This window comes from Haematobia irritans, chromosome 2 (genome assembly GCF_050003625.1).
Source record: "Haematobia irritans isolate KBUSLIRL chromosome 2, ASM5000362v1, whole genome shotgun sequence".
Classification (NCBI taxonomy): Eukaryota; Metazoa; Arthropoda; class Insecta; order Diptera; family Muscidae; genus Haematobia; species Haematobia irritans.
In genome coordinates this window covers 164,008,668-164,031,925 of record NC_134398.1, presented here as the reverse complement: position 1 = coordinate 164,031,925, position 23,258 = coordinate 164,008,668, and the positions used below count along the sequence as shown (strand labels likewise).

At 32.8% G+C, this 23,258-nt stretch overlaps 1 protein-coding gene across 1 annotated transcript in view; it reads right to left on the bottom strand.

The window, feature by feature from the left end:
* Positions 1-22,990, bottom strand: part of LOC142225146 (uncharacterized) — a 54,992-nt gene extending 32,002 nt beyond the window's left edge. The window contains exons 1-3 of the mRNA XM_075294924.1: positions 22,949-22,990; positions 18,088-18,229; positions 15,329-15,461 (exon numbers count right to left, since the gene is read on the bottom strand). Coding sequence (XP_075151039.1) covers positions 15,329-15,461; positions 18,088-18,229; positions 22,949-22,990 — 317 coding nt within the window. The remainder of the gene's footprint in view (positions 1-15,328; positions 15,462-18,087; positions 18,230-22,948) is intronic.
* Between the last annotated feature and the right edge of the window lie 268 nt (positions 22,991-23,258).

Genomic DNA, 23,258 nt, shown 5'->3' with positions numbered 1-23,258 from the left:
TTTTCTATATAAATAAAATTTTGACAAAATTCTCTATAGAAATAAAATTTTGACAAAGTTCTCTATAGAAATAAAATTTTGTCAAAATGTTCTATAGAAATAAAATTTTGACAAAATGTTCTATAGAAATAAAATTTTGACAAAATTTTCTATAGAATTAAAATTTTGGCAAGCTTTTCTGTAGAAATAAAATTTTGACAAAATTTTCTATAGTAATAAAATTTTGACAAAAATTTTTATAGAAATAAAATTTTGAAAAAATTTTCTATAGAAATTTAATTTTGAAAAAATTTTCTATAGTAATAACATTTTGAAAAAATTTTCTATAGAAATAAAATGTTGAAAACATTTTCTATAGAAATAAAATATTGACAAACTTTCTATAGAAATAAAATTTTGACAAACTTTTCTTTAAATTCAATATCTTCTAAGTGTCCCTTTTTGTAGATGTAGTAATTGTGCCTTGTTCAAAAAAAAAAAAAAAACCTTTAAAATTTCGGTAAAGAACTTCTAAAATAAAATAATAAATCATATATTTTTTAAAGAAAACGTTTTTCATACTATAATAACTACAAAATTTGATCGGAAACATCAAAATAATTTTTTTTTTTTTTAAATTTGGTAGGGTTTTGGTAAAATTTTCTTAAAATGTTGGTAGATAAATTTTGACTTAGTGACAACCATGATTACAAAACGCCTTTATTTTATCAGATACTGGTGTCGTTGTGCGTAAAATACTCGTCTCGATATATTGGGCAATTATGTCATTATGCCTCAGTATCGTTTCTATCTTCCTGCAAAATGTCACCACCGATCCCCCTTTACACGAGCCTTCTACTTATATATCACGCGTTCCATTGTCTTCAGCAAGAATGATGTTAGAGTTATGGTGTGTATGACTTTGGATTTGCATAAATCGCTTTCCCGGATTTCGGCATGAAGACTAACATTGCCTCCTGCCAAGATTTTGAAATCGAAGGTATTCCGTATATATTTCGGCTAAGTGGGGCGAAATGTAGTCCACCTCCGTTTGAAGTAGTGTCGGAAACATCCCATCAGGTCCAGGCGACTAATATGCTAAGAAGCTTATTATAGCCCCTTTGACCATATCATTAGTTATGATAATGTCCTGGCTGTCCTCTCCTTCTCGGGGAAAATGAGTGTCCATCAGGAGTCTTAACCTATCCACTATTGATGTCATTCAATTTCCCTATCGTCTTCCACCGTTTCGATTTTTAGACATGCATTCAATCATTCCCGAATTCTCGATAACGCTTTATTATCTGAGCCTGCTATGATAAGTATTCCTAGCAAAAAAAATTGGAAGTTCTTCCAAAGGGCACAACTTTAAAATCAGTTCCATAAGATGCACTCCCAATGATGTTCCCTATCTTAACTACCCAGGAAATTCTTTTAATTCAATTTTTTTATACCCTCCACCGTGGTGCAATGGTTAGCATGCCCGTCTTGCAAACACAAGGTCGTGGGTTCTATTCCTGCTTCGACCGAACACCAAAAATTTTTTCAGCGGTGGATTATCCCACCTCAGTAAAGCTGGTGACATTTTTGAGGCTTCTCCAGGTGGTTTCACTGCAATGTGGAAAGCCGTTCGGACTCGTCTATAAAAAGGAGGTCCCTTGTCATTGAGCTTAACGTGGAATCGGGCAGTACTCAGTGATTAGAGAGAAGTTCACCAATGTGGTATCACAATGGACTGAATAGTCTAAGTGAGCCTGATACATCGGGCTGTCACCTAACCTAACCTACGCTACCCTCCACCATAGGATGGGGGTATATTAACTTTGTCATTCCAATTGTAACACATCGAAATATTGCTCTAAGACCCCATAAAGTATATATATTCTGGGTTGTGGTGAAATTCTGAGTCGATCTAAGCATCTCCGTCCGACTGTCTGTTGAAATCACGCTAACTTCCGAACGAAACCCGCTATCGACTTGAAACTTGGCACAAGTAGTTGCTATTGCTGTAGGTCGGATGGTATTGCAAACGGACCACTTTTACGTATAGCCCCCATATAAACCGACGCTCAGATTTGGCTTGCAGAGCCTCTTGAAGGAGCAAAATTCATCCGATCCGGTTAAAATTTGGTACATGCTATTAGTATACGTAACACCCATGCAAAAATTGGTCCACATGACGTTTACGACGTTTACAACCTTGCGACAGTCGCAAACTTAAAAAAGTTTGATACAGACCATCTCTGCATATAAACCGATCCCCAGATTTGGCTTGCGGAGCCTCTAAGAGAAGCAAATTTCATCCGATCCGGCTGAAATTTGGTACATGGTGTTAGAATATGGTATCTAACAACCATGCTAAAATTGGTCCACATCGGTCCATAAGTATATATAGCCCCCATATAAACCGATAGCCAGATTTGACCTCCGGAGCCCCTTGGAAAAGCAAAATTCACCGGATCCGGTTGAAATTTGGTACGTGGTGCTAGTATATGGTTTCTAAGAACCAGGAATTGTAGCCCCCATATAAACTGATCCCCAGATTTGACCTCCGGAGCCCCTTGGAAGAGCAAAATTCACCCGATCCGGTTGAAATTTGGTACGTGGTGCTAGTATATGGTCTCTAACAACCAGGCAAAAAATGGTTCATACCGGTCTTAATTATGTATAATCCCCATTAAAACCGATCCCCAGATTTGACCTCCGGAGCTCTTGGAGGAGCAAAATTCATCCGATCCGGTTGAAATTTGATACGTGGTGAAATTTGATACATTCCGCTAGTATACGGCCGCTAACAGCCATGCCAAAATTAGTGCGTATCGGTTTATAGTTATATATAGCCGATTCCCAAAAATAATCTACCAAAATTTTATTTCTATAGAAAATTTTGTCAACATTTTATTTCTATAGAAAATTTTGTCAAAATTTTATTACTATACAAAATTTTGTCAAAATTTTATTACTATACAAAATTTTGTCAAAATTTTATTACTGTAAAAAATTTTGTCAACATTTTATTTCTATAGAAAATTTTGTAAAAATTTTATTTCTATAGAAAAATTTGTCAAAATTTTATTGCTATAGAAAAATTTGTCAAAATTTTATTGCTATAGAAAGTTTTGTCAAAATTTTATTTCTATAGGAAATTTTGTCAAACTGAATTATATACGTATTTAATCGGACTTTTTTTGTTTAATATATACCCCGTATGGACTAACTTACAGTTGAGAAGACGGTGTTTCAATAAGTTTTAAGATACCTTGCCATCGGCAAGTGTTATCGCAACCAAATTAATTCGATTGTGGATGACAGTCTTTAGTACAAGTTTCTATGCAATCCATGGTGGAGGGTACATAAGATTCGGCCTGGTCGTATATACTTGTTATAACTTTTTTTTTAATATTTTATAGTTTTTTTTTCATACTTTTAATGGATAAATTTAACTTTTTTTGTTTCAAATAAGATAAAAATAGAGTAAGAATTCATAAAATGGTACAAATCATTTCAATTTTGTCGAAAAAAATGCTAAATCCAATTTGAAAAAATTGTGAATTTTTGAAAATATTTGAGGTCAAACGTTTCCGACAAGCGTTAGAAGCCCTTAAAAATTATAAAAAGTTATAAAAATTATTTATTTGACAAAATATCACAGAATTTTTTAATTTACATCCAAAACATTGAATTCGGATCACACCTAAAGAAGTGATGCAAATTCAGTGCAACGGCTGCTGAAATGGAGGACTTCCGTCCTATGACAAGCCCATGTTAAATTCATCGCTTCTGCGTCAATATTGCACCACTTCTGGATCCAAAAAGAACATTTTCGTTACTTTTTTTGGCGACGCTTTTTTTTGCTGGGTTGTAGTATACCTCGCCCTTTTTACGGCGTACACAATTACAATTGTAAAGTTTTCGGACCTCTTTCCCAATATTACGGAGCTTCCCTGTCATCCACGATTTTAGTGGGCAGGTTTCCTTACGCGAAGTGGACAACTCTCCCCGAAGCACCTTACTAGAGCTGCCGAGAGTGTCTGAATATTGTTTTCAATGTCCTCTGCATTTTGAACTAAATTGCTGCACTTGGAGTTTTATTTTTGTTCCTAATTTTTGTTTTTTTCGGGCCTTATTATTCTAAACCTAATGTAACGATGGTCTTTACATCATATCTGGTACACCAGACATGCAACAATCGCAGTATACGTCTTTGCTTATATTTAAAAATTTTTCCAAAGATTCAATCCATTTAAAGATTTTTTCTTTAAATCAAAAATATTTTTCTTTACTTTAAGAAAACAATTGTCTTAAAATTGTGCTTGTCCAATGTCCATATTGGTAGATTTTTTAGAGTTCTTATAAAAAAAAAAAATATTAATTACGAATTTCCAGCTAAACTGTCCTATGATGAAGGCTATATATAAATCCCCTTTGAGTTGTATATTGACTATATATATGTTATCCGTCAACCCTTTGATATGAGTTATTTTTCTATCGAACTTTTCAACATAATCATATATTACCAAAACGGCTGCCTTCTTACTCCTTATTCTACAGTGTATATTATGTATTATTTTCATTACGAAATCAAAACACTTCTAAAAGCTTTACCATTTTTTGGTTGGAAAAATAAACAATTATTTATTACGTCCGCTTTCAATTAATCACTGCAATGTAAATTTGAAAATTTGGATTAAGAATTATTTTCCATTTACCTTACAGGGGTTAGGACCTTCTTGTGGGGCTATTTCTATTTTTCTATTTTAGCCATTTTCACCATTAATCTTATGTCGCGTGTCAATTGGGTCCATCGTTTCGTTTTTTTTTTTTAAAGGTGTAAATTGATTTACACTCAATGCGGTAGCATAGTATTTATTAAATCGACAAGTTTTCGTTTCTTTTCGGCTTTTCGAATGGAATGCACTTAAAAATTTCCATAAATCTTTTTCACCTCATTGAGTTTTTAGTGTGCTTCACAGGAAAAGGGAAACCATTAATTTAAATTTTCTTTTATTTTGTTGTGGAAATGTACAATGAATTGAAATTTCATTCTTAAAACCAAATATACCACTACTGTCGTATGCTGATTAAGTGGAAATTATTCAAAATGAAATGAAATATTGAAGTTTAATGTAGATTTTCAATAAGACTACAAAAATATTCTATAGCCATAAATTTAAGTCTTCACCTTACCGAAAAGAGTTCATATATGAAATGGACAATCATTATTGTTAAAGAATTTTCTTTTCATAAAAAAAAATAATAACTTACATATACAAGGATTTCAATGCGTATTGTAGAAATCTATAGAAGCCTTCCTTCCGTCATCCTTCTCTGAATATTCCAAACCACTGAATAATGCAACCGGAATATTTGTCAATTGAGTGGCAGTAATTTAAAATTTATAAAATTTGTATCTAATAGTATTTAGGTTTTTACACTCAGAAAAAATAAATTTTATCTAATAAAACCTTATGTGTTTGGCAGTGCTGTGGAGACGAGCCAATTTTGCTCGACTCCGACTCCAGCATTTTTCATCAGCCTCGACTCCGACTTCGGGTAATAACATGTAACTAAATCTCATTTTAATACCACTAATTTATAGTTCTATTGTGGGGGTGTACCGTAAATAGATCAATATAAATTATCGTATTTATTTATGTGTGCAAAAAAGATCTTAATTTCACATTTAATGCCAAATGAAATCTATATTTCAAATTTCAGGTAATATCGGTCCTATGTTTAATAAACAAAATAATGATATAAATACCCATCACAATTTGAGCCGATACCAACAGCCTTCAATATATGCATTTATAGACAAGTAAAGAAAGTTCAAAGTCGGACGGGGCTCATTGTAGTATACCCTTCAACACATTGTGGACAAAAATTATTGATACCATCTCAAATCCTTTAAATTTGTTGCGAGCTATATACGAGTAAAGGTTTGTATTCCCATATGCACGAATTTGAATCTGAACCGATTTAGACAAAATTGCATACACTTCTAAAAAATTAATGTACTTAAAATTTAATTCTAACTTTATAGGACGAAACACAATTTTAGTAAAAACCAAATAAGGAAAGTCTGAAGTCGTGCGGGGCCGACTATAATATACCCTGCACAACTCTGTATTTAGATCTACATTTCGATCAAATCTCAAATCCTTCAAATTTGTTGAGTTCTTTAAATAAAGGTTTATGTTCCCATTAACCAATATTTAAAACTGACCCGATTTGGACAATATTTTGTCAGACTTCTACGAAATCTTTAGCACAGCTAATGCCTTGGGCACAGTTTGGCGCAGGGTATAAATATGAGAAATAATTATAAATTGTTAGGCAATTTCGCAAAAATGCATTTATCATCAGTCGATATGTATTAGAGGAATAGGAGAATTTGAGTAATTTTTACAAGTGTTCGCATTAGCAGTGAGCATCAGTAAGAAATACAATATTGAGAAAATTTTCAATAAAAATAAAATTTTCTATAGAAGTAAAACGTTGACCAAAATATCTATGGAAATACAATTTTGTCAAAATTTTTTATAGCAATAAAATTTTTCAAAATTTTTTATAGAAATAAATTTTTGAAAAAATTATCAGTAGAAATAAAATTTTGAAAACAATTTATATGGTAAATAAAATTTTGCAAAAAAAAATTTTATTAAATAAAATTTATAAAAAATTTTTTATAGAAATAAAATTTTGACAAAATTTTCTATAGAAATAACATTTTTACAAAATTTTCTATAGAAATATATTTTTGAAAAAATTATCAATAAAAATAAAATGAAAAAAAAAATATATAGTAAATAAAATTTCTATAGACTTAAAATTTTTACAAAATTTTCTATAGAAATACATTTTTGAAAAAAATTATCAATAAAAATAAAATGAAAAAAAATTATATAGTAAATACAATTTTGCAAAATTTTTTATAGAAATAAAATTTTGCAAAGTTTTTTATAGAAATAAAATGTTGACTAAATTTTTTATAGAAATAAAATTTTGACGAAAGTTTCCATAGAAATAAAATTTTTACAAAATTTTCTATAGAAATAAAATTTTATCAAAAATTTCTACTGCAATAAAATTGTGACACAATTTTCTACAAAAATTAAATTTTGCCAAAATTTTCTATAGATATTATATTTCATCAAAAATTCTAGAGCAATACAATTTTGAAAAAAAAAAAGTTTATATAGTAAATAAAATGTTTACAAAATTTTCTATAGAAATAATATTTTTACAAAATTTTATATAAAAATAAAATTTTATCAAAATGTTCTACTGCAATAAAATTTTGACACAAATTTCTATAGAAATAACATTTTGACAAAATTTTCTGCAGAACAAAAATTTTGACAAAATTTTCGACTGAAATAAAATGTTGACAAAATTTTCTATAGAAATAAAATTTTATCAAAAATTTCTACAGTAATAAAATTTTGAAAAAAAAAAATTATATAGTAAATAAAATTTTGCAAAATTTTCTACAGAAATAAAATTTTTACTAAATTTTTTATAGAAATAAAATTTTGACAAAATTTTTATAGAAATAAAGTTTGTGCAAAATTTTCTATAGAAATAACATTTTATCAAAAATTTCTAAGGCAATAAAATTTTGACACAAATTTCTATAGAAATAAAATTTTGACAAAATTTTCTATAGAAATAAAATTTTGACAAAATTTTCTACAGAAATAAAATTTTGACAAAATTTTCTGCAGAAATAAAATTTTGACAAAATTTTGTATAGAAATAATATTTTTACAAAATTTTCTATAGAAATACATTTTTGAAAAAATTATCAATAGATATAAAATGAAAAAAAAAAATTATATAGTAAATAAAATTTTGCAAAATTTTCTATAGAAATAAAATTTTGACAAAATTTTTAAAACAAATTAAATTTTGACTAAATTTTCTATAGAAATAAACGTTTTACAAAATTTTCTATAGAAATATATTTTTGAAAAAATTATCATTAGAAATAAAATTAAAAAAAAAAAATAAATATAAAATTTTGCAAAGTTTTTTATAGAAATAAAATTTTGACTAAATTTTTTATAGAAATAAAATTTTGACTAAATTTTTTATAGAAATAAAATTTTGACAAAAGTTTCTATAGAAATAAAATCTTTACAAAATTTTCTATAGAAATAAAATTTTATCAAAAATTTCTACTGCAATAAAATTTTGACACAATTTTCTACTGCAATAAAATTTTGACACAATTTTCTACAGAAATAAAAAACTTTCTACAGAAAAAACAATTTTTACAAAATTTTCTATTGAAATTATATTTTATCAAAAATTTCTAGAGCAATACAATTTTGAAAAAAAAAGTTTATATAGTAAATAAATTGCTGACAAAATTTTCTATAGAAATAACATTTTTGCAAAATTTTCTATAGAAATAATATTTTTACAAAATTTTCTATAAAATTAAAATTTTATCAAAAATTTCTACTGCAATAAAATTTGACACAAATTTCTATAGAAATAAAATTTTGACAACATTTTCTACAGAAATAATATTTTGACAAAATTTTCTATAGAAATACAATTTTTACAAAATTTTCTATAGAAATAAAATTTTATCAAAAATTTCTACAGTAATAAAATTTTGAAAAAAATTTGTATAATAAATAAAATTTTACAAAATTTTCTATAAAAATAAAATTTTGACTAAATTTTTTATAGAAATAAAATTTTGACAAAATTTTTTATAGAAATGAAATTTTGAAAAAATTTATATAGTAAATAATTTTTTTTCAAAATTTTGCAAAATTTATATAGTAAATAAAATTTTGAAAAATTTTTTATAGAAATACAATTTTGACTAAATTTTTTATAGAAATAAAATTTTGACAAAATTTTCTATAGAAATAAAATTTTTACAAAATTTTGTATAAAATAAAATTTTATCAAAAATTTCTACAGCAATAAAATTTTGACACAAATTTCTATAGAAATAAAATTTTGACAAAATTGTTTATAGAAATAAAATTTTCAATAGAACTAAATTTTTTTACAAAATTTTCTATAGAAATACATTTTTGAAAAAAAATTATCAATAGAAATAAAATTAAAAAAAAAATATATAATAAATAAAAGTTTGCAAAATTTTCTATAGCAATAATATTTTGACAAAATTTTCTGCAGAAATTAAATTTTGACAAAATTTTCTACAGAAATAAAATTTTGACAAAATTTTCTATAGAAATCAAAAATAAAGTAATAAAATAAAGTAATAAAATTTTGAAAAAAATTTATATTGTAAATAAAAATTTGCAAAATTTTCTATAGAAATTAAATTTTGACTAATTTTTTTATAGAAATAAAATTTGTGCAAAATTTTCTATAGAAATAAAATTTTATTAAAAATTTCTAAGTCAATAAAATGTTTACACAAATTTCTATAGAAATAAAATTTTGACAATATTTTCTACGGAAATAAAATTTTGACAAAATTTTCTATATAAGTAAAATTTTGATAAAATTTTCTATAGAAATAAATTTTTGAAAGAATTTTCTGCTTATGGTGCTATGAATGTGGGCCCCATAAAAATGAGCCCCACTTTGTCTAATGAAAATATACTCCAATAATAACTCTTTTGTTTATAATCTTCATTAAAACAATGAAGGTTCAATTTTCGTAAATTTTATAGAGAACTTTGTACTAAAATTGATAATATATCAAATATTCTACATTCACTTTTAATAGTGAAATTTTAAATTTCAAACCTTTAGTTTTCGTGATTTTTATATAAAACGAATTTATGAATATTTCGTTCGTCGATAAATTATATTATTCAATTATGAATTTTCGTTAAAATTCTTTCTGTGTAGGCAAACTTATCATTTGCCCATTGTATGCTTATAATTTATTGTAAAATTTGTCTTTAAATAAAATGTATTGCTTGGAAAATTTAACCTATATTTAAAATCTAACATCTTTCTTTTGCATATGAGATTGAAATAATTTATTACAAATAAAAATTGGCAAAATGCAACATATGCAAAAATTCCAATGAATTTACTTTAAATAAAATGATTTCTCAATTCATTTCCTTTCAATCCTAAGATATGGGCTCTTCAAAGTTAGATTACTGCTTTTGTTTGTTGCTCATAAATTATTTATAAATTGATAGCACATTTGAATGTATCCATTTATTCCAATTTGAATATAAATCACTCTCAAAGTAATTACTATTTGAAATAAACAATGAGATTAAATGCATTTTTATGCTTATCAGATCTTATAATTGTGCACTTTTTTTAATGATTATAAATGGTTTTGTAAATTATTGAGATTTCTTGTATGAATAAAATAATTATGCAAGAGCTAAAGTCGGACGGAGCTGACTTCATAAGAACTTAAACTTATCATACTAAATTTGTATATCTATAACCACAGTTGAAAGATATTAATATGCTAAAATTCATAGGAAAAGTAATAGGTTGCAATAATGGCCCCATCAAAACTCAATGCTCATACAATAGCGTAGTCTGAAAGTAATGAGATTGTTCTTTTTGTATCCGAAATGGAGCTCAGATGTTATATGGGTTTGTCAAAGGACGGATGTAGGATGGGGGTATATTAACTATGTCATTCCGTTTGTAACACATCGATATATTGGTCTAAGACCCCATAAAGTATATATATTCTTGGTCGTGGTAAAATTCTGAGTCGATCTAACGATGTTCTTCTGTGGAAATCACGCTATCTTCCGAACGAAAGAAGCTATCGACTTGAAACTTGGCACAAATAGTTGTTATTGATGTAGGTCGGATCGTATATCAATTGGTCCATAATTGTATATAGCCCACATATAAACCGATCCCCAGATTTTACTTCCGGACCCTCTTGGAGGAGCAAATTGCATCAGAACTATTTGAAATTTGGTGTTAGTCATATCATCTAATTGTCATGTCATAATGTCATATCATCTAATTTATATAATTATATATAGACCCCATATAAACCGATCCCCAGATTTGACCTCCGGAGCCTCTTGGAGAAGCAAATTTCATCCGATTAGGTTGAAATAACATATGGTACGTGGAGTCAATATATGACCTTTAACACCCATGCAAAAATTGGCCCATATGGGTTCATATTTATATATAGCCCCATATATACCGATCTCTAGATATTGTTTGTGGATCCTCTTGGAGGAGCAAATTTCATCAGAACCTGATGAAATTTGGTATATGTTGTTAGTATATGACCTCTAACAATCCTGCAGGAATTTGTTCATATCGGCCCATAATTATTTATAGGCCTCATATAAACCGATACCCTAATTTGATATGCGGGTTGAAATTTTGGGTTGAAGTTGTGTACGTTGTGTAAGTATATGGTCTCTAATAATCATGCAAAAATTTGTCCCTATCGGTCCATAATTATATATAGCCCCGAGATAAACCGATCCCCAGATTTTACTTCTTGAGCGTTCTAGATAATCAAATTTCATCTCAGAATGCTAAAATTTGGTACTAGACACGCAAAAATTTGTCCATATCGGTTCATAATTATATATAGCTCCCATACAAACCGCTCCCCATATTTGACCTCCGGAGCCCATTGGAAGAGCAAAATTCAACAACCATGCAGGAATTGATCAGTCTATAATTATATAAAGCCCCCATATAAACCGATCCCCAGATTTGACCCCGGGTGCCTTTCGGAGAAGCAAAATTCATCCGATCTGGTTGAAATTTGATACGTGGTGGTAGTATATGATATTTAACAACCATGCCAAAAGTGGTCCATATCAGTCCATAATCATATATAGCCCCCATATAAACCGATCCCGAGATTTGGTTTTGGAGCCACTTGGAGGAACAAATTTCATCCGAGTCAGTTGAAATTTGGTACATTGTGCTAGTATATGGCCGTTAACAACCATGCCTAGGTTAGGTTAGGTTAGGTTATGTGGCAGCCCGATATATCAGGCTCACTTAGACTATTCAGTCCATTGTGATACCACAGTGGTGAACTTCTCTCTTATCACTGAGTGCTGCCCGATTCCATGTTAAGCTCAATGACAAGGGACCTCCTTTTTATAGCCGAGTCCGAACGGCGTTCCACATTCTAGTGAAACCACTTAGAGAAGCTTTGAAACCCTCAGAAATGTCACCAGCATTACTGAGGTGGGATAATCCACCGCTGAAAAACTTTTTGGTGTTCGGTCGTAGTAGGAATCGAACCCACGACCTTGTGTATGCAAGGCGGGCATGCTAACCATTGCACCACGGTGGCTCCCTACTCAACCATGCCTAACTAGGTCCATATCGGTCTATAGTTATAGAAAGCCATCAGATAAATCGATCCCCAATCACACAAAAATTGGTCCATATCAAGTACATAATTGTATATAGCCCACATATAAGCGACCCCCATATTTCAATTCTGGCTCTCTACGTACCGTGCAAAAGTCCATATCAATTCGTAATTATTTGTAGACTTACCTATACATGCCTTTTTTGTCTAATATATACCTCGTATGGACCAACTAACAATTTAGAAAACGATGTTAAGAAGTTTTAAGATACCACAACTCAATTAATTCGATTGTAGATGACAGTCTTTCGTAGAAGTTTCTACGCAATCCATGGTGGTCCATGGGTACATAAAAGTCGGCCTAGCCGAACTTACGGCCATTTAAAGGGTGATACGGTCAAAATTTGGTCAAGGGAAAACGCGTGTAAATCGGTGAAATCGTTTATATAAAAAATCAAATTAAATTTCTTTTTCAAGTTCAATTAGTATAAAATTCAGGAAAAATATTCAGTTAGGCTTTCGCTTTTCCAAATCCGAATTGCCGCGCCTCACGCTTGACACCTGCCATCAGATTTTGTACAGCCACCTTGTCCACCTTCTTCGCCGCAGAAAGCCAGTTTGCCTTGAACTGCTGCTCGTCCTTAGCAGTTTTTTTGGTCTTCTTTAGGTTCCGCTTGACTATAGCCCAGTATTTCTCAATTGGGCGGAGCTCTGGCGTGTTGGGAGGGTTCTTGTCCTTGGGAACCACCTGCACGTTGTTGGCGGCATACCACTCCATGGCCTTTTTACCGTAATGGCAAGATGCCAAATCCGGCCAAAACAGTACGGAACAACAGTGTTTCTTCAGGAAAGGCAGCAGACGTTTATTTAAACACTCTTTCACGTAAATTTCTTGGTTGACAGTCCCGGAAGCTATGAAAATGCTGCTTTTCAAGCCACAGGTACAGATGGCTTGCCAAACCAGATATTTCTTTGCGAACGTTGACAGTTTTATGTGCTTGAAAATATCTGCTACTTTTCCCCTTCCTTTTGCCGTATAAAACTCCTGTCCCGGAAGCTGCTTGTAGTCGGCTTTGACGTAGGTTTCGTCGTCCATTACCACGGAGTCAAACTTCGTCAGCATCGTCGTGTTCAGCCTCCGGGATCGCGCTTTGGCCGTCGTATTTTGTTTATCATCGCGATTTGGAGTCACTACCTTCTTGTAAATCGATAGTCCGGCTCGTTTTTTGGCTCGATGCACGGTTGTAGACGATACACCCAGCTTATTTGCGGCATCTCGGAGAGAGAGGTTAGGGTTTCGCTTGAAACTACCGGCAACTCTCTTTGGGGTCTCAGCGGCTTCCCCCCGATCCAGACTTCCTGGCTGTCAAACGTTCTCCAAAAAGTTTAATTACATTTGTAACGATTGATTTGGCAACTTTTAGCGATTTTGCCAGCTTTGCGTGCGAGTAGCTCGGATTTTCGCGATGAGCGAGCAAAATTTTGGTACGCTGCTCTTCTTGCTTGGACGGCATTTTGACAACTGAAGAGTGAATTCCAAAATCAAAATAGGAGCAACATTCTACACACACACCTTCAAAATGAGGGGTGTTCAGGTTTTTTAAATGCAAAATTGAAAGAAATACGTCAAGTTTATATTGACCAAATTTTGACCGTATCACCCTTTATACTTGTTTTAATCTAATATTTGTTACTGGGAGATTATTATTAATTATTTTAATTTTAGTTAGAGTAGAATATTGAACATTATTAGAACTAAATGCTTTAGGTTATATTCGACACAAGGTATAGCTCCTATATAAACCAATTCCCAGATTTGGTTTGTTGAGCCTGTAAGTGGAGCAACTTTCGTCCGATAGGTTGAAATTTTGGTTTGCTAAAAGTGGTCCTTATCGGTCCATAATTATAGCCCCATATAAACCGCCCCATATTAAATCTCCCGCTTTGGCTATTGTATCCCCTTGGATCAGCAAATTCCATTCTGTAGTAATTTGGTTTGCGGTCTTGGTCTATGGCCTCTAACAACCGTGCAAAAATGTGTCCCTATCGGTTTCTAATTATATATAGCCCCCATATAAACCGATCGCCATTGTTTTTTATACCCTTCAGTACTACTGTGGTACAGGGTATCGGGTGTTTAAATGTCAAGGGCCGATGTTGATTTTGAATAAAACACAAACTATTTAGGAAATTATTGTAATTTTATTTTATTATGATATATTGGTATTTCAAAACTTCTCTCTGGTTTCACTGCAATGTGGAACGCCGTTCGGAATCGGCTATAAAAAGCAGGTCCCTTGTCATTGAGCTTAACATGGAATCGGGCAGCACTCAGTGATAAGAGAGAAGTTCACAAATGTGGTATCACAATGGACTGAATAGTCTAAGTGAGCCTGATACATCGGGCTGCCACCTAACCTTGGTATTACTCAATTATGTATGGGACAAAATATCGGCCAAATGGGCGCCGTGACCTCGGTGGCACACCTTCATCCGATAGTCTAAATTTTCGATGACGCTCAGGTATAATTGAGGTTCTATGCCGTTAATGTGCCGAATTATCTCATTCTTTAGCTCTTGAATTGTTGCTGGCTTATCGACGTACACATTTTCTTTCAAATAACCCCAAAGATAACGGCCAATTGACATCGCTATTACGTGAGATAACACGGCCATTGAATTTGTTGCGCAAAAGAGCCATTGTTTCGTTAGCTTTGTGGCAAGTGGCACCGTCCTGCTGAAACCACATATCGTCTACATCCATATCTTCCAATTCGGGCCATAAAAAGTTCGTTATCATCTCACGATAGCGAACACTATTCACAGTAACTGCCTGACCGGCCTCATTTAGGAAAAAATACGGCCCGATGATGCCGCCAGCCCATAAACGGCACCAAACAGTCACTCTTTGTGAGTGCATTGGTTTTTCGACAATCACTCTTGGATTCTCATTCGCGGCAATTCTGTTTATTGACGAATCCACTGAGGTGAAAATGTGCCTTATCACTGAAGATGATTTTCCTCGAAAATTGATCATCCACTGTTGCCATTTCTTGGAACCATTCTGCCCATTCACGACGTTTGGAATGGTCAAGAGGCTTTAGTTGGGCACGACGACGAGTTGAGGTGGACGGCTCTTCAGCCACACTATCGCGTACAGCAGCCTCAAAAGCCAGTGTTTTGCCCTGACTTGCTTCAAATTTTGCACGAGAGGTACATTTAATGGTGTAGTTATGTGTGCCAAATTTAGTTCGATTCAGATTTAGATATAGCTCCCATATATCTTTCGCCCGATTTACACTCATATGACCAAGGGGACCAAAGTTATTCTCCCATTTACGTGAAATTTTGCAGAGATTGCAGAATTATTATTCTAACTATGCATGTCAAATTTAGTAAAAATCGGTTCAGATTATATATAGCTCCCATATATACGTACACTAGAGTTGGGGAAATATGGTGGACTGTTTCATATTTTAGACCAATTCTCAATGGGATTTTCCTCCAATTGACTGGATAGTTTCCACAGAGAATAAAAAATTCTCACACTTTACACAAAATTCTGTGATGATTTCCCCATATCTTAGCCATATCCTACACACTGCAATGCCAAAATTTCCACAGAACGGATGAGTTTTAAATAAGGCTCCAAGTCGCCCGACTAGACAAAATAATATATCACAACCCACACTTGACCACATATCTTGGCGAGAACTAACCAATATCCTTGTAAAATAGCCACTGCTGTGTAGCAAAAATTGTAAATATTACTCTATTTGTCATATATCTCGAATACATATGTATCGCCTGAAAAATCATAAATCTCTTTTGTACAATTTCATTAAAATTTCTCTCGCTTCATATTTCCTATATTTATACCCTTCACCACTACTGTGGTACAGGGTATGATAAGTTTGTGCATTTGTATGTAACGCCAAGAAGGAGTAATCAGATACCAACCTTTTAGTATACGGATCGGCGTAGAATTAAATTCTGAGTCGATTTAGCGATGTCCGTCTGTCTGTCTGTCGATGTATTTTTGTGTGCAAAGTACAGCTCGCAGTTTTAGTCCGATTGTCCTAAAATTTGGTATAGGGTCCTGTTTCGGCTCAAAGACGATCCCTATTGATTTTGGAAAAAATCGGTTTAGATATAGATATAGCTGCCATATATATTTTTCACCGATCTGGTCATAATTGGCGTGTATATCAACGAATCTTCTTCGAATTCCGTACATCCGAATATTTTATGAGTCTCGAATAACTTGCAAAATATCAGCCAAATCGGTTCAGATTTAGATATAGCTCCCATATATAGCTTTCGCCCGATTTACACTCATATGATCACGGCGGCTATAGTTATACTCCATTTACGTGAAATTTTGCAGATATTGCAGAATTATTATTCTAACTATGCATGTCAAATTTAGTCAAAATCGGTTCAGATTATATATAGCTCCCATATATACGTACACAAGAGTTGGGGAAATATGGTAGACTGTTTCATATTTTAAACCCATTTTCAATGGGATTTTCCTCCAATCGACTGAATAATTTCCATAGAGAATATATTTAATATGGTATTTAAGTGTATCAAGTTTGATCTAATTTGGTTCAGATATAGATAAAGCCTTCATATATTCGTTTTTCCGGTTTATATAAATATGGCCAAAATTCCCACAAATTCTGTGATGATTTCCCCATATCATAGTCATATCCTACACACTGTAATGTCAGAATTTCCACAGAACGGTTTTTAAATAAGGCTCCAAGTCGCCCGACTTGACCAAATAATATATCACAATCCATACTTGACCACATATCTTAGCGAGATCTAACCAATATCCTTGTAAAATCGCCGTTTTATTATTTTTTTTTTTTGAGTGTAGACAAAAATTAATACAATATTCAAGAAATCACATATAATAAAATTTCTGGGGAAAAAAATAAGTCACATTGCTAAGCCGTTTTAATTTACGTATTTATGTTTATATAAGTCGACAAAATGTTCCCACAATCTTTCATTGATTGTTGCCGCCACTCATATTTTTCACGCAATTTTAGCAATATGTCACCCGCATATTTCATGCTTGATTTAGAAAGAGCTTGAATTTACTCAAGCCATGGTAGTCAATGGGGTTGTCTTTGGCAAACTGCAAAAGACAATCACAGTGCAAAGCGTAGATAATTCGCAAAAATATTTTTTGGAGTTATAGGATGAGGGTTTTGTTGAGGTTTTCGAAAAACTATTGCCATCTCTAAATGGCAATGACACATTTATGAGTGATATGAATACTGGAGGGATGTCAAATCAAAAACGACTTCTTGTCATCACCGTCAGCAATGATGAATGCCAGTTCGTCAAATAGCTTGATGTGATGGCGTGAAATTAATCAATCATATTCAAAGTTTGTGTGTGTGTGTGTGATCTGTCTTTTCCAAAATAGCATCGAATCCTTCGATCCTTTTAAGTGGGAAATGTTTGGCTGTGGGGATAAAAGTTAATTGAAAACTAAGACCGTAAATAAACTTCAATTGATATGATTCGATGATGTTACTTTACCATATATGCCCATGCGGTGTTATTCCTCCCTTTTACAGAAAAATACAAAAAAAAATAAAGTATGCCAAAAACTTGAAATGGGCTGTATTTCAATTGTTTGCAATGAAACGGAAACGGAAGGAGGGTCGGCTTTTGTTAAATGTTTTCCTTGTAATTAAGCCAAAAGGCACGTAACATACGCACAATCTCAATGACTCTCTGTGTACTGAATCGAACATCGGGCAAGACCAACTGTTATATGTACTTCTCAGACCTACTAAGGATTGCATGCATTTGTTCTGTTTCTACTTTTGACTTTTCTTGACTTTCAAAATTGGCTGCTTGGATGCGGCCACTGATGATGATGTTTTGGGTAATACGATGATTTGTTGCTGCCGTTGAAAGTTGAAAACAATCCTCCTTTTCAAATGTGAGGGAGTTGAAAACCAGAACTAAATTAATTTACAACCCTCAACATGTTAACGAACCTCCTGCTCTCTCTCCCGGCACACAGAAAAATGATGTGTGGAATGTATGTGGAGAATTGTTCCTTTTTATTGCTGCGCCAAGTTAAAATTCATTCAAAATGTTTTCAATACTTTTAGTAAAAACACAGTTCAACTTTGAAATAAAGATAAAATATGTCGGCATATGAAGAACTCCTTTGCACACTTTAAGGTACGATTACAAGTAAATTCATCGAAGCGAATCCTATACCATGTACACAAAGTAACATTTCTATACCCTTCACCATAGGATGGGTATATATTAACTTTGTCATTATGTTTGCAAAACCTCGAAGTATTGGTCTCAGGACCAATATACTGGGTCATGGTGATATTCTGAGTCGACCTAGCCATGTCCGTCCGTCCATTTGTTGAATCTCACTAACATCCGAACGAAATAAGCAATCGATTTGAATCTTCGTACAAGTAGTTGTTATTAAAGTAGTTTGGATGGTATTGCAAATGGGCTATATACGACTATTTTTAGGTATAGCCCCATATAAACCGACCCCCAGATTTGGCTTGTGGGCACGGTTGCCACTCGTGCCAAAAATAATCTACCAAAATTTGAAAACCATTATACCAAAAATCATCCAAATTAAAAAAAAAAAAAAAACAAGTATATACGGCCGTAAGTTCGGCCAGGCCGAAGCTTATATACCCTCCACCATGGATTGTGTAGAAAATTCTTCTAAATACTGCCATCCACAATCGAATTACTTAAGTTGCGGTAACGCTTGGCGATGGCAAGGTATCTTAAAACCTCCTAACACCGTCTTCTAAATTGTATGTAAGTCCATACGTGGAATATATTAAATCGAAAAAATTATAGATATAAAATTTTAACAAAATTTTCTATAGAAATAAAATTTTGACAAAATTTTCTATAGAAATAAAGCTTTGAAAAAATTTTCTATAGAAATGAAATTTTAACAAAATTTTCAATAGAAATAATATTTTAACAAAATTTTCTATAGAAATAACATTTTCACAAAATATCCTATAGAAATAAAATTTTGACAAAATTTTCTATAGAAATAAAGTTATGACAAAATTTTCTATAGAAATAAAATGTTAACAAAATTTTCTATAGAAATAAAATGTTAACAAAATTTTCTATAGAAATAAAATTTTTGAAGATTATTTTTAGCTCGATTGGCAACCATGAATATGAACCGATATGGACCAACTTTTGTGTGATTGGGGATCGGCTATATATAACTATAGACCGATATGGACCAATTTTGGCATGGATATTAGTGGCCTTATACTAACACCACGTTGCAAATTTCAACCGGATCGGATGAATTTTGCTCCTCCAAAAGGCTCCGGAGATCAATTCTAGGGAACGGTTTATATGGGGGCTATATATAATTATGGACCGATATGGACCAATTCTTGCATGTTTGTTAGAGACCATATACTAACACCACGTTCCACATTTGAACCGGCTCGGATGAATTTTGCTCCTCCAAGAGGCTCCGGAGGTAAAATCTGGAGAACGGTTTATATGGGGGCTGTATATAATTATGGACCGATATGGACCAATTCTGGCACGGTTATTAAAGATCATATACTAACACCATGTTCCAAATTTCAACCGGATTGGATGAAATTTGCTTCTCTTAGAGACTCCGATCCCCTCCGATGGGGGGATCGGTTTATATGGGAGCTATATATAATTATGGACCGATGTGGACCAATTTTTGCATGGTTGATAGAGACCATATACCAACACCATGTACCCAATTTCAGCCGGATCGGATGAATTTTGCTTCTCTTTGAGGTTCCGCAAGCCAAATCTGGGGATCGGTTTATATAGAGTCTATATATAATTATGGACCGATGTGGACCAATTTTTGCATGGTTGATAGAGACCATATACCAACACCATGTACCAAATTTCAGCCGGATCGGATGAAATATGCTTCTCTTAGACGCTCCGCAAGCCAAATCTGAGGGTCCCTTTATATGGGGGCTATACGTCAAAGTGGACCGATATGGCCCATTTGCAATACCGTCCGACCTACATTAATAACAGCTACTTGTGCCAAGTTTCAAGTCGATAGCTTGTTTCGTTCGGAAGTTAGCGTGATTTGAACAGACGGACGGACGGACATGTTTAGATCGATTCAGAATTTCACCACGACCCAGAATATATATACTTTATGGGTTCTTAGAGCAATATTTCGATGTGTTACAAACGGAATGACAAAGTTAATATACTCCCCATCCTATGGTGGATGGTATAAAAATATATAATTGAATTGATCAATAAAATAAAAAAATAAAAAATGGACTTTGACCGAAATGTAAAAAAAAATAAAATTTTTAAAGATATTGAATTTATAGAATTTTTGTCAAAATATTATTTCTATAAAAAATTTGTCGAAATTTTATTTCGATTGAAAGCTTTTTTAAAATTTTATTTCTACAGAAAATTTTGACAATTTTTTTTACAGAAAATTTTGTCAAAATTTTATTTCTATAGAAATTTTTGACAAAATCTCATTCCGATAGAAAATTTTGTGAAAAATTCCTTAAAATTTTATTCTATAGAAAATTTTCTCATAATTTTATTGCTATAGAAAATTTTCTCAAGATTTTATTCCTATAGAAAATTTTCTCATAATTTTATTTCTACAGAAAATGTTCTCATAATTTTATTTCTATGGAATATTTTCTCAAAATTTTATTTCTTTAGAAAATTTTATTTATATAGAATATTTTCTCAAAATTTTATTTCTATAGAAAATTTCCTAAAAATTTTATTTCTATAGAATATTTTCGCAAAACTTTATATCTATAGAAAATTTTCTCAAAATTGTATTTCTATGGAAAATTTAAAAAATGTGCCATTGTTTCGTTAGCTGTGTGGCAAGTGGCACCGTCCTGCTTAAATTACATTTATTACGTCCACATCCATATCTTCCAAGTCGGGCCATAAAAAGTTCGTTATCATCTCACGATAGCGAACACCATTCACAGTAACTGCCTGACCGACCTCATTTTGGAAAAAATACGGCCCGATTCTTCCCCCAGCCCATAAACCGCACCACTCTTTCTCACTCTTTGTGAGTGCATTGGGTTTTCGACAGTCACTCTTGGATTCTCATTCGCCCAAATGCGGCAATTTTTTATTGACGAATCCACTGAGGTGAAAATGTGCCTCATCACTGAAGATGATTTTCTTCGAAAATTGATCATCCACTGTTTCCATTTCTTGGAATCATTCTGCCCATTCACTACGTCCATGGTTCAAATTGAGTAAGTCTGAAATAGAGAAATGTCAAATAAAATTCGGAAAAAATTGGCGTTAAGGTGTGGTTCACATTCAACATCGGCTCTTGAAATTTAACCACCCTTTATCTCTTAGTTGGAGAGGAATATTTTGCAAAATCTACCAAAACATCAAGAATTCTACCAATCTACCAAACAGTAAAAAATGTACCATTTTTGGTAGAATTCTGCTAACTGTATTTGCGGGTCCCACTGGAGGAACAAATTTCATTCGATCTGGTTGAAATTTGGTATGCGGTGTTAGTATTATAGATGTGCACGTGAGTAATATTTTACTCACGCACAATAACTACGGGAAAAATCTTACTCACGCACATTCACGCACGATATTGTTTGGTAGGACTCACGGTCACGCACACTCACGAAATGAAAATTTGTACTCACGAACGAAAAGTTCGTGACACGAAAAATACCGCGACTCAGGAAAAATATCGTGACTCACGGAAAATGTCGTGACTCACAAATAATTTTATAAATAATTTACCTTAGGGGCGTGTCTGAAAATATGAGCATGATTAAAATCAAGAACGTTGTTAAACTACGAACATACCAGATGTCACTAAAATTGTAAATGAATTCAACCCGTAAGCGTTTTAGGTCCGAAGGCGGGATTTTTTTCGTAAGCGTATTTTTCCGATATTCGTTGCTCATGCACGCTCACGAAGAAATTATGACTCGTGCCATTTGGTTTGTTAATCACGCACACTCACGATGTTACCATCAGCGTGACTCACGAAAGTGTTCGTGAGTTACGACAATTTCGTGTCACGTGCACACGTCTAGTTAGTATATGACCTCTAACAACTTTGCAAAAATTGGTACCATAATTTTATATATAGCCCTCATATAAGCCGTATCCCTAGAATCGGTTTATAGCGGTTCATAATTATATATAGCCCCCAGTTTCTTGGAAGAAAAAATTTCACCCGAGCCGGTTGAAATTTGGCTTTGGTCTTCTAACTGCCACCGTGGTGCAATGGTTAGCATGCCCGCCTTGCTTCGACCGAACACCAAAAAGTTTTTCAGCGGTGGATTATCCCACCTCAGTAATGCTGGTGACATTTCTGAGGGTTTCAAAGCTTCTCTAAGTGGTTTCACTGCAATGTGGAACGCCGTTCGGACTCGGCTATAAGAAGGAGGTCCCTTGTCATTGAGCTTAACATGGAATCGGGCAGCACTCAGTGATAAGAGAGAAGTTCACCGCTGTGGTATCACAATGGACTGAATAGTCTAAATGAGCCTGATACATCGGGCCGCCGCCTAACCTAACCTCTAACTGCCGTGCGAATCTAGGTAATCCAGTGTCAGCTCATTTTATTGAATACAAACTTACCACAGCATTTGGATCTATTGCATTCAGATGATGATAAGCCATTCAAATTGAGCAGTTTGCGAACAAACAAAATGGTCGGGGTTACTTACCAAAGAGGTCGGTGAAAACTTAAGATTGGATTGTCCACCACTACTCAAACGCCGCTGACGGTATTTATGTGGCCCGATGGTCTCTCTTATCGAAGTGAAGCCCGGGACAGACAAACAGTTGGGCCGTTTGACAACACATGCGTGTTGATTCACTTCATGAACGGATCGTTTTGAATTAGTCACGCCGTTCATGTATATATCTTATGGGATCTGGGGATGGA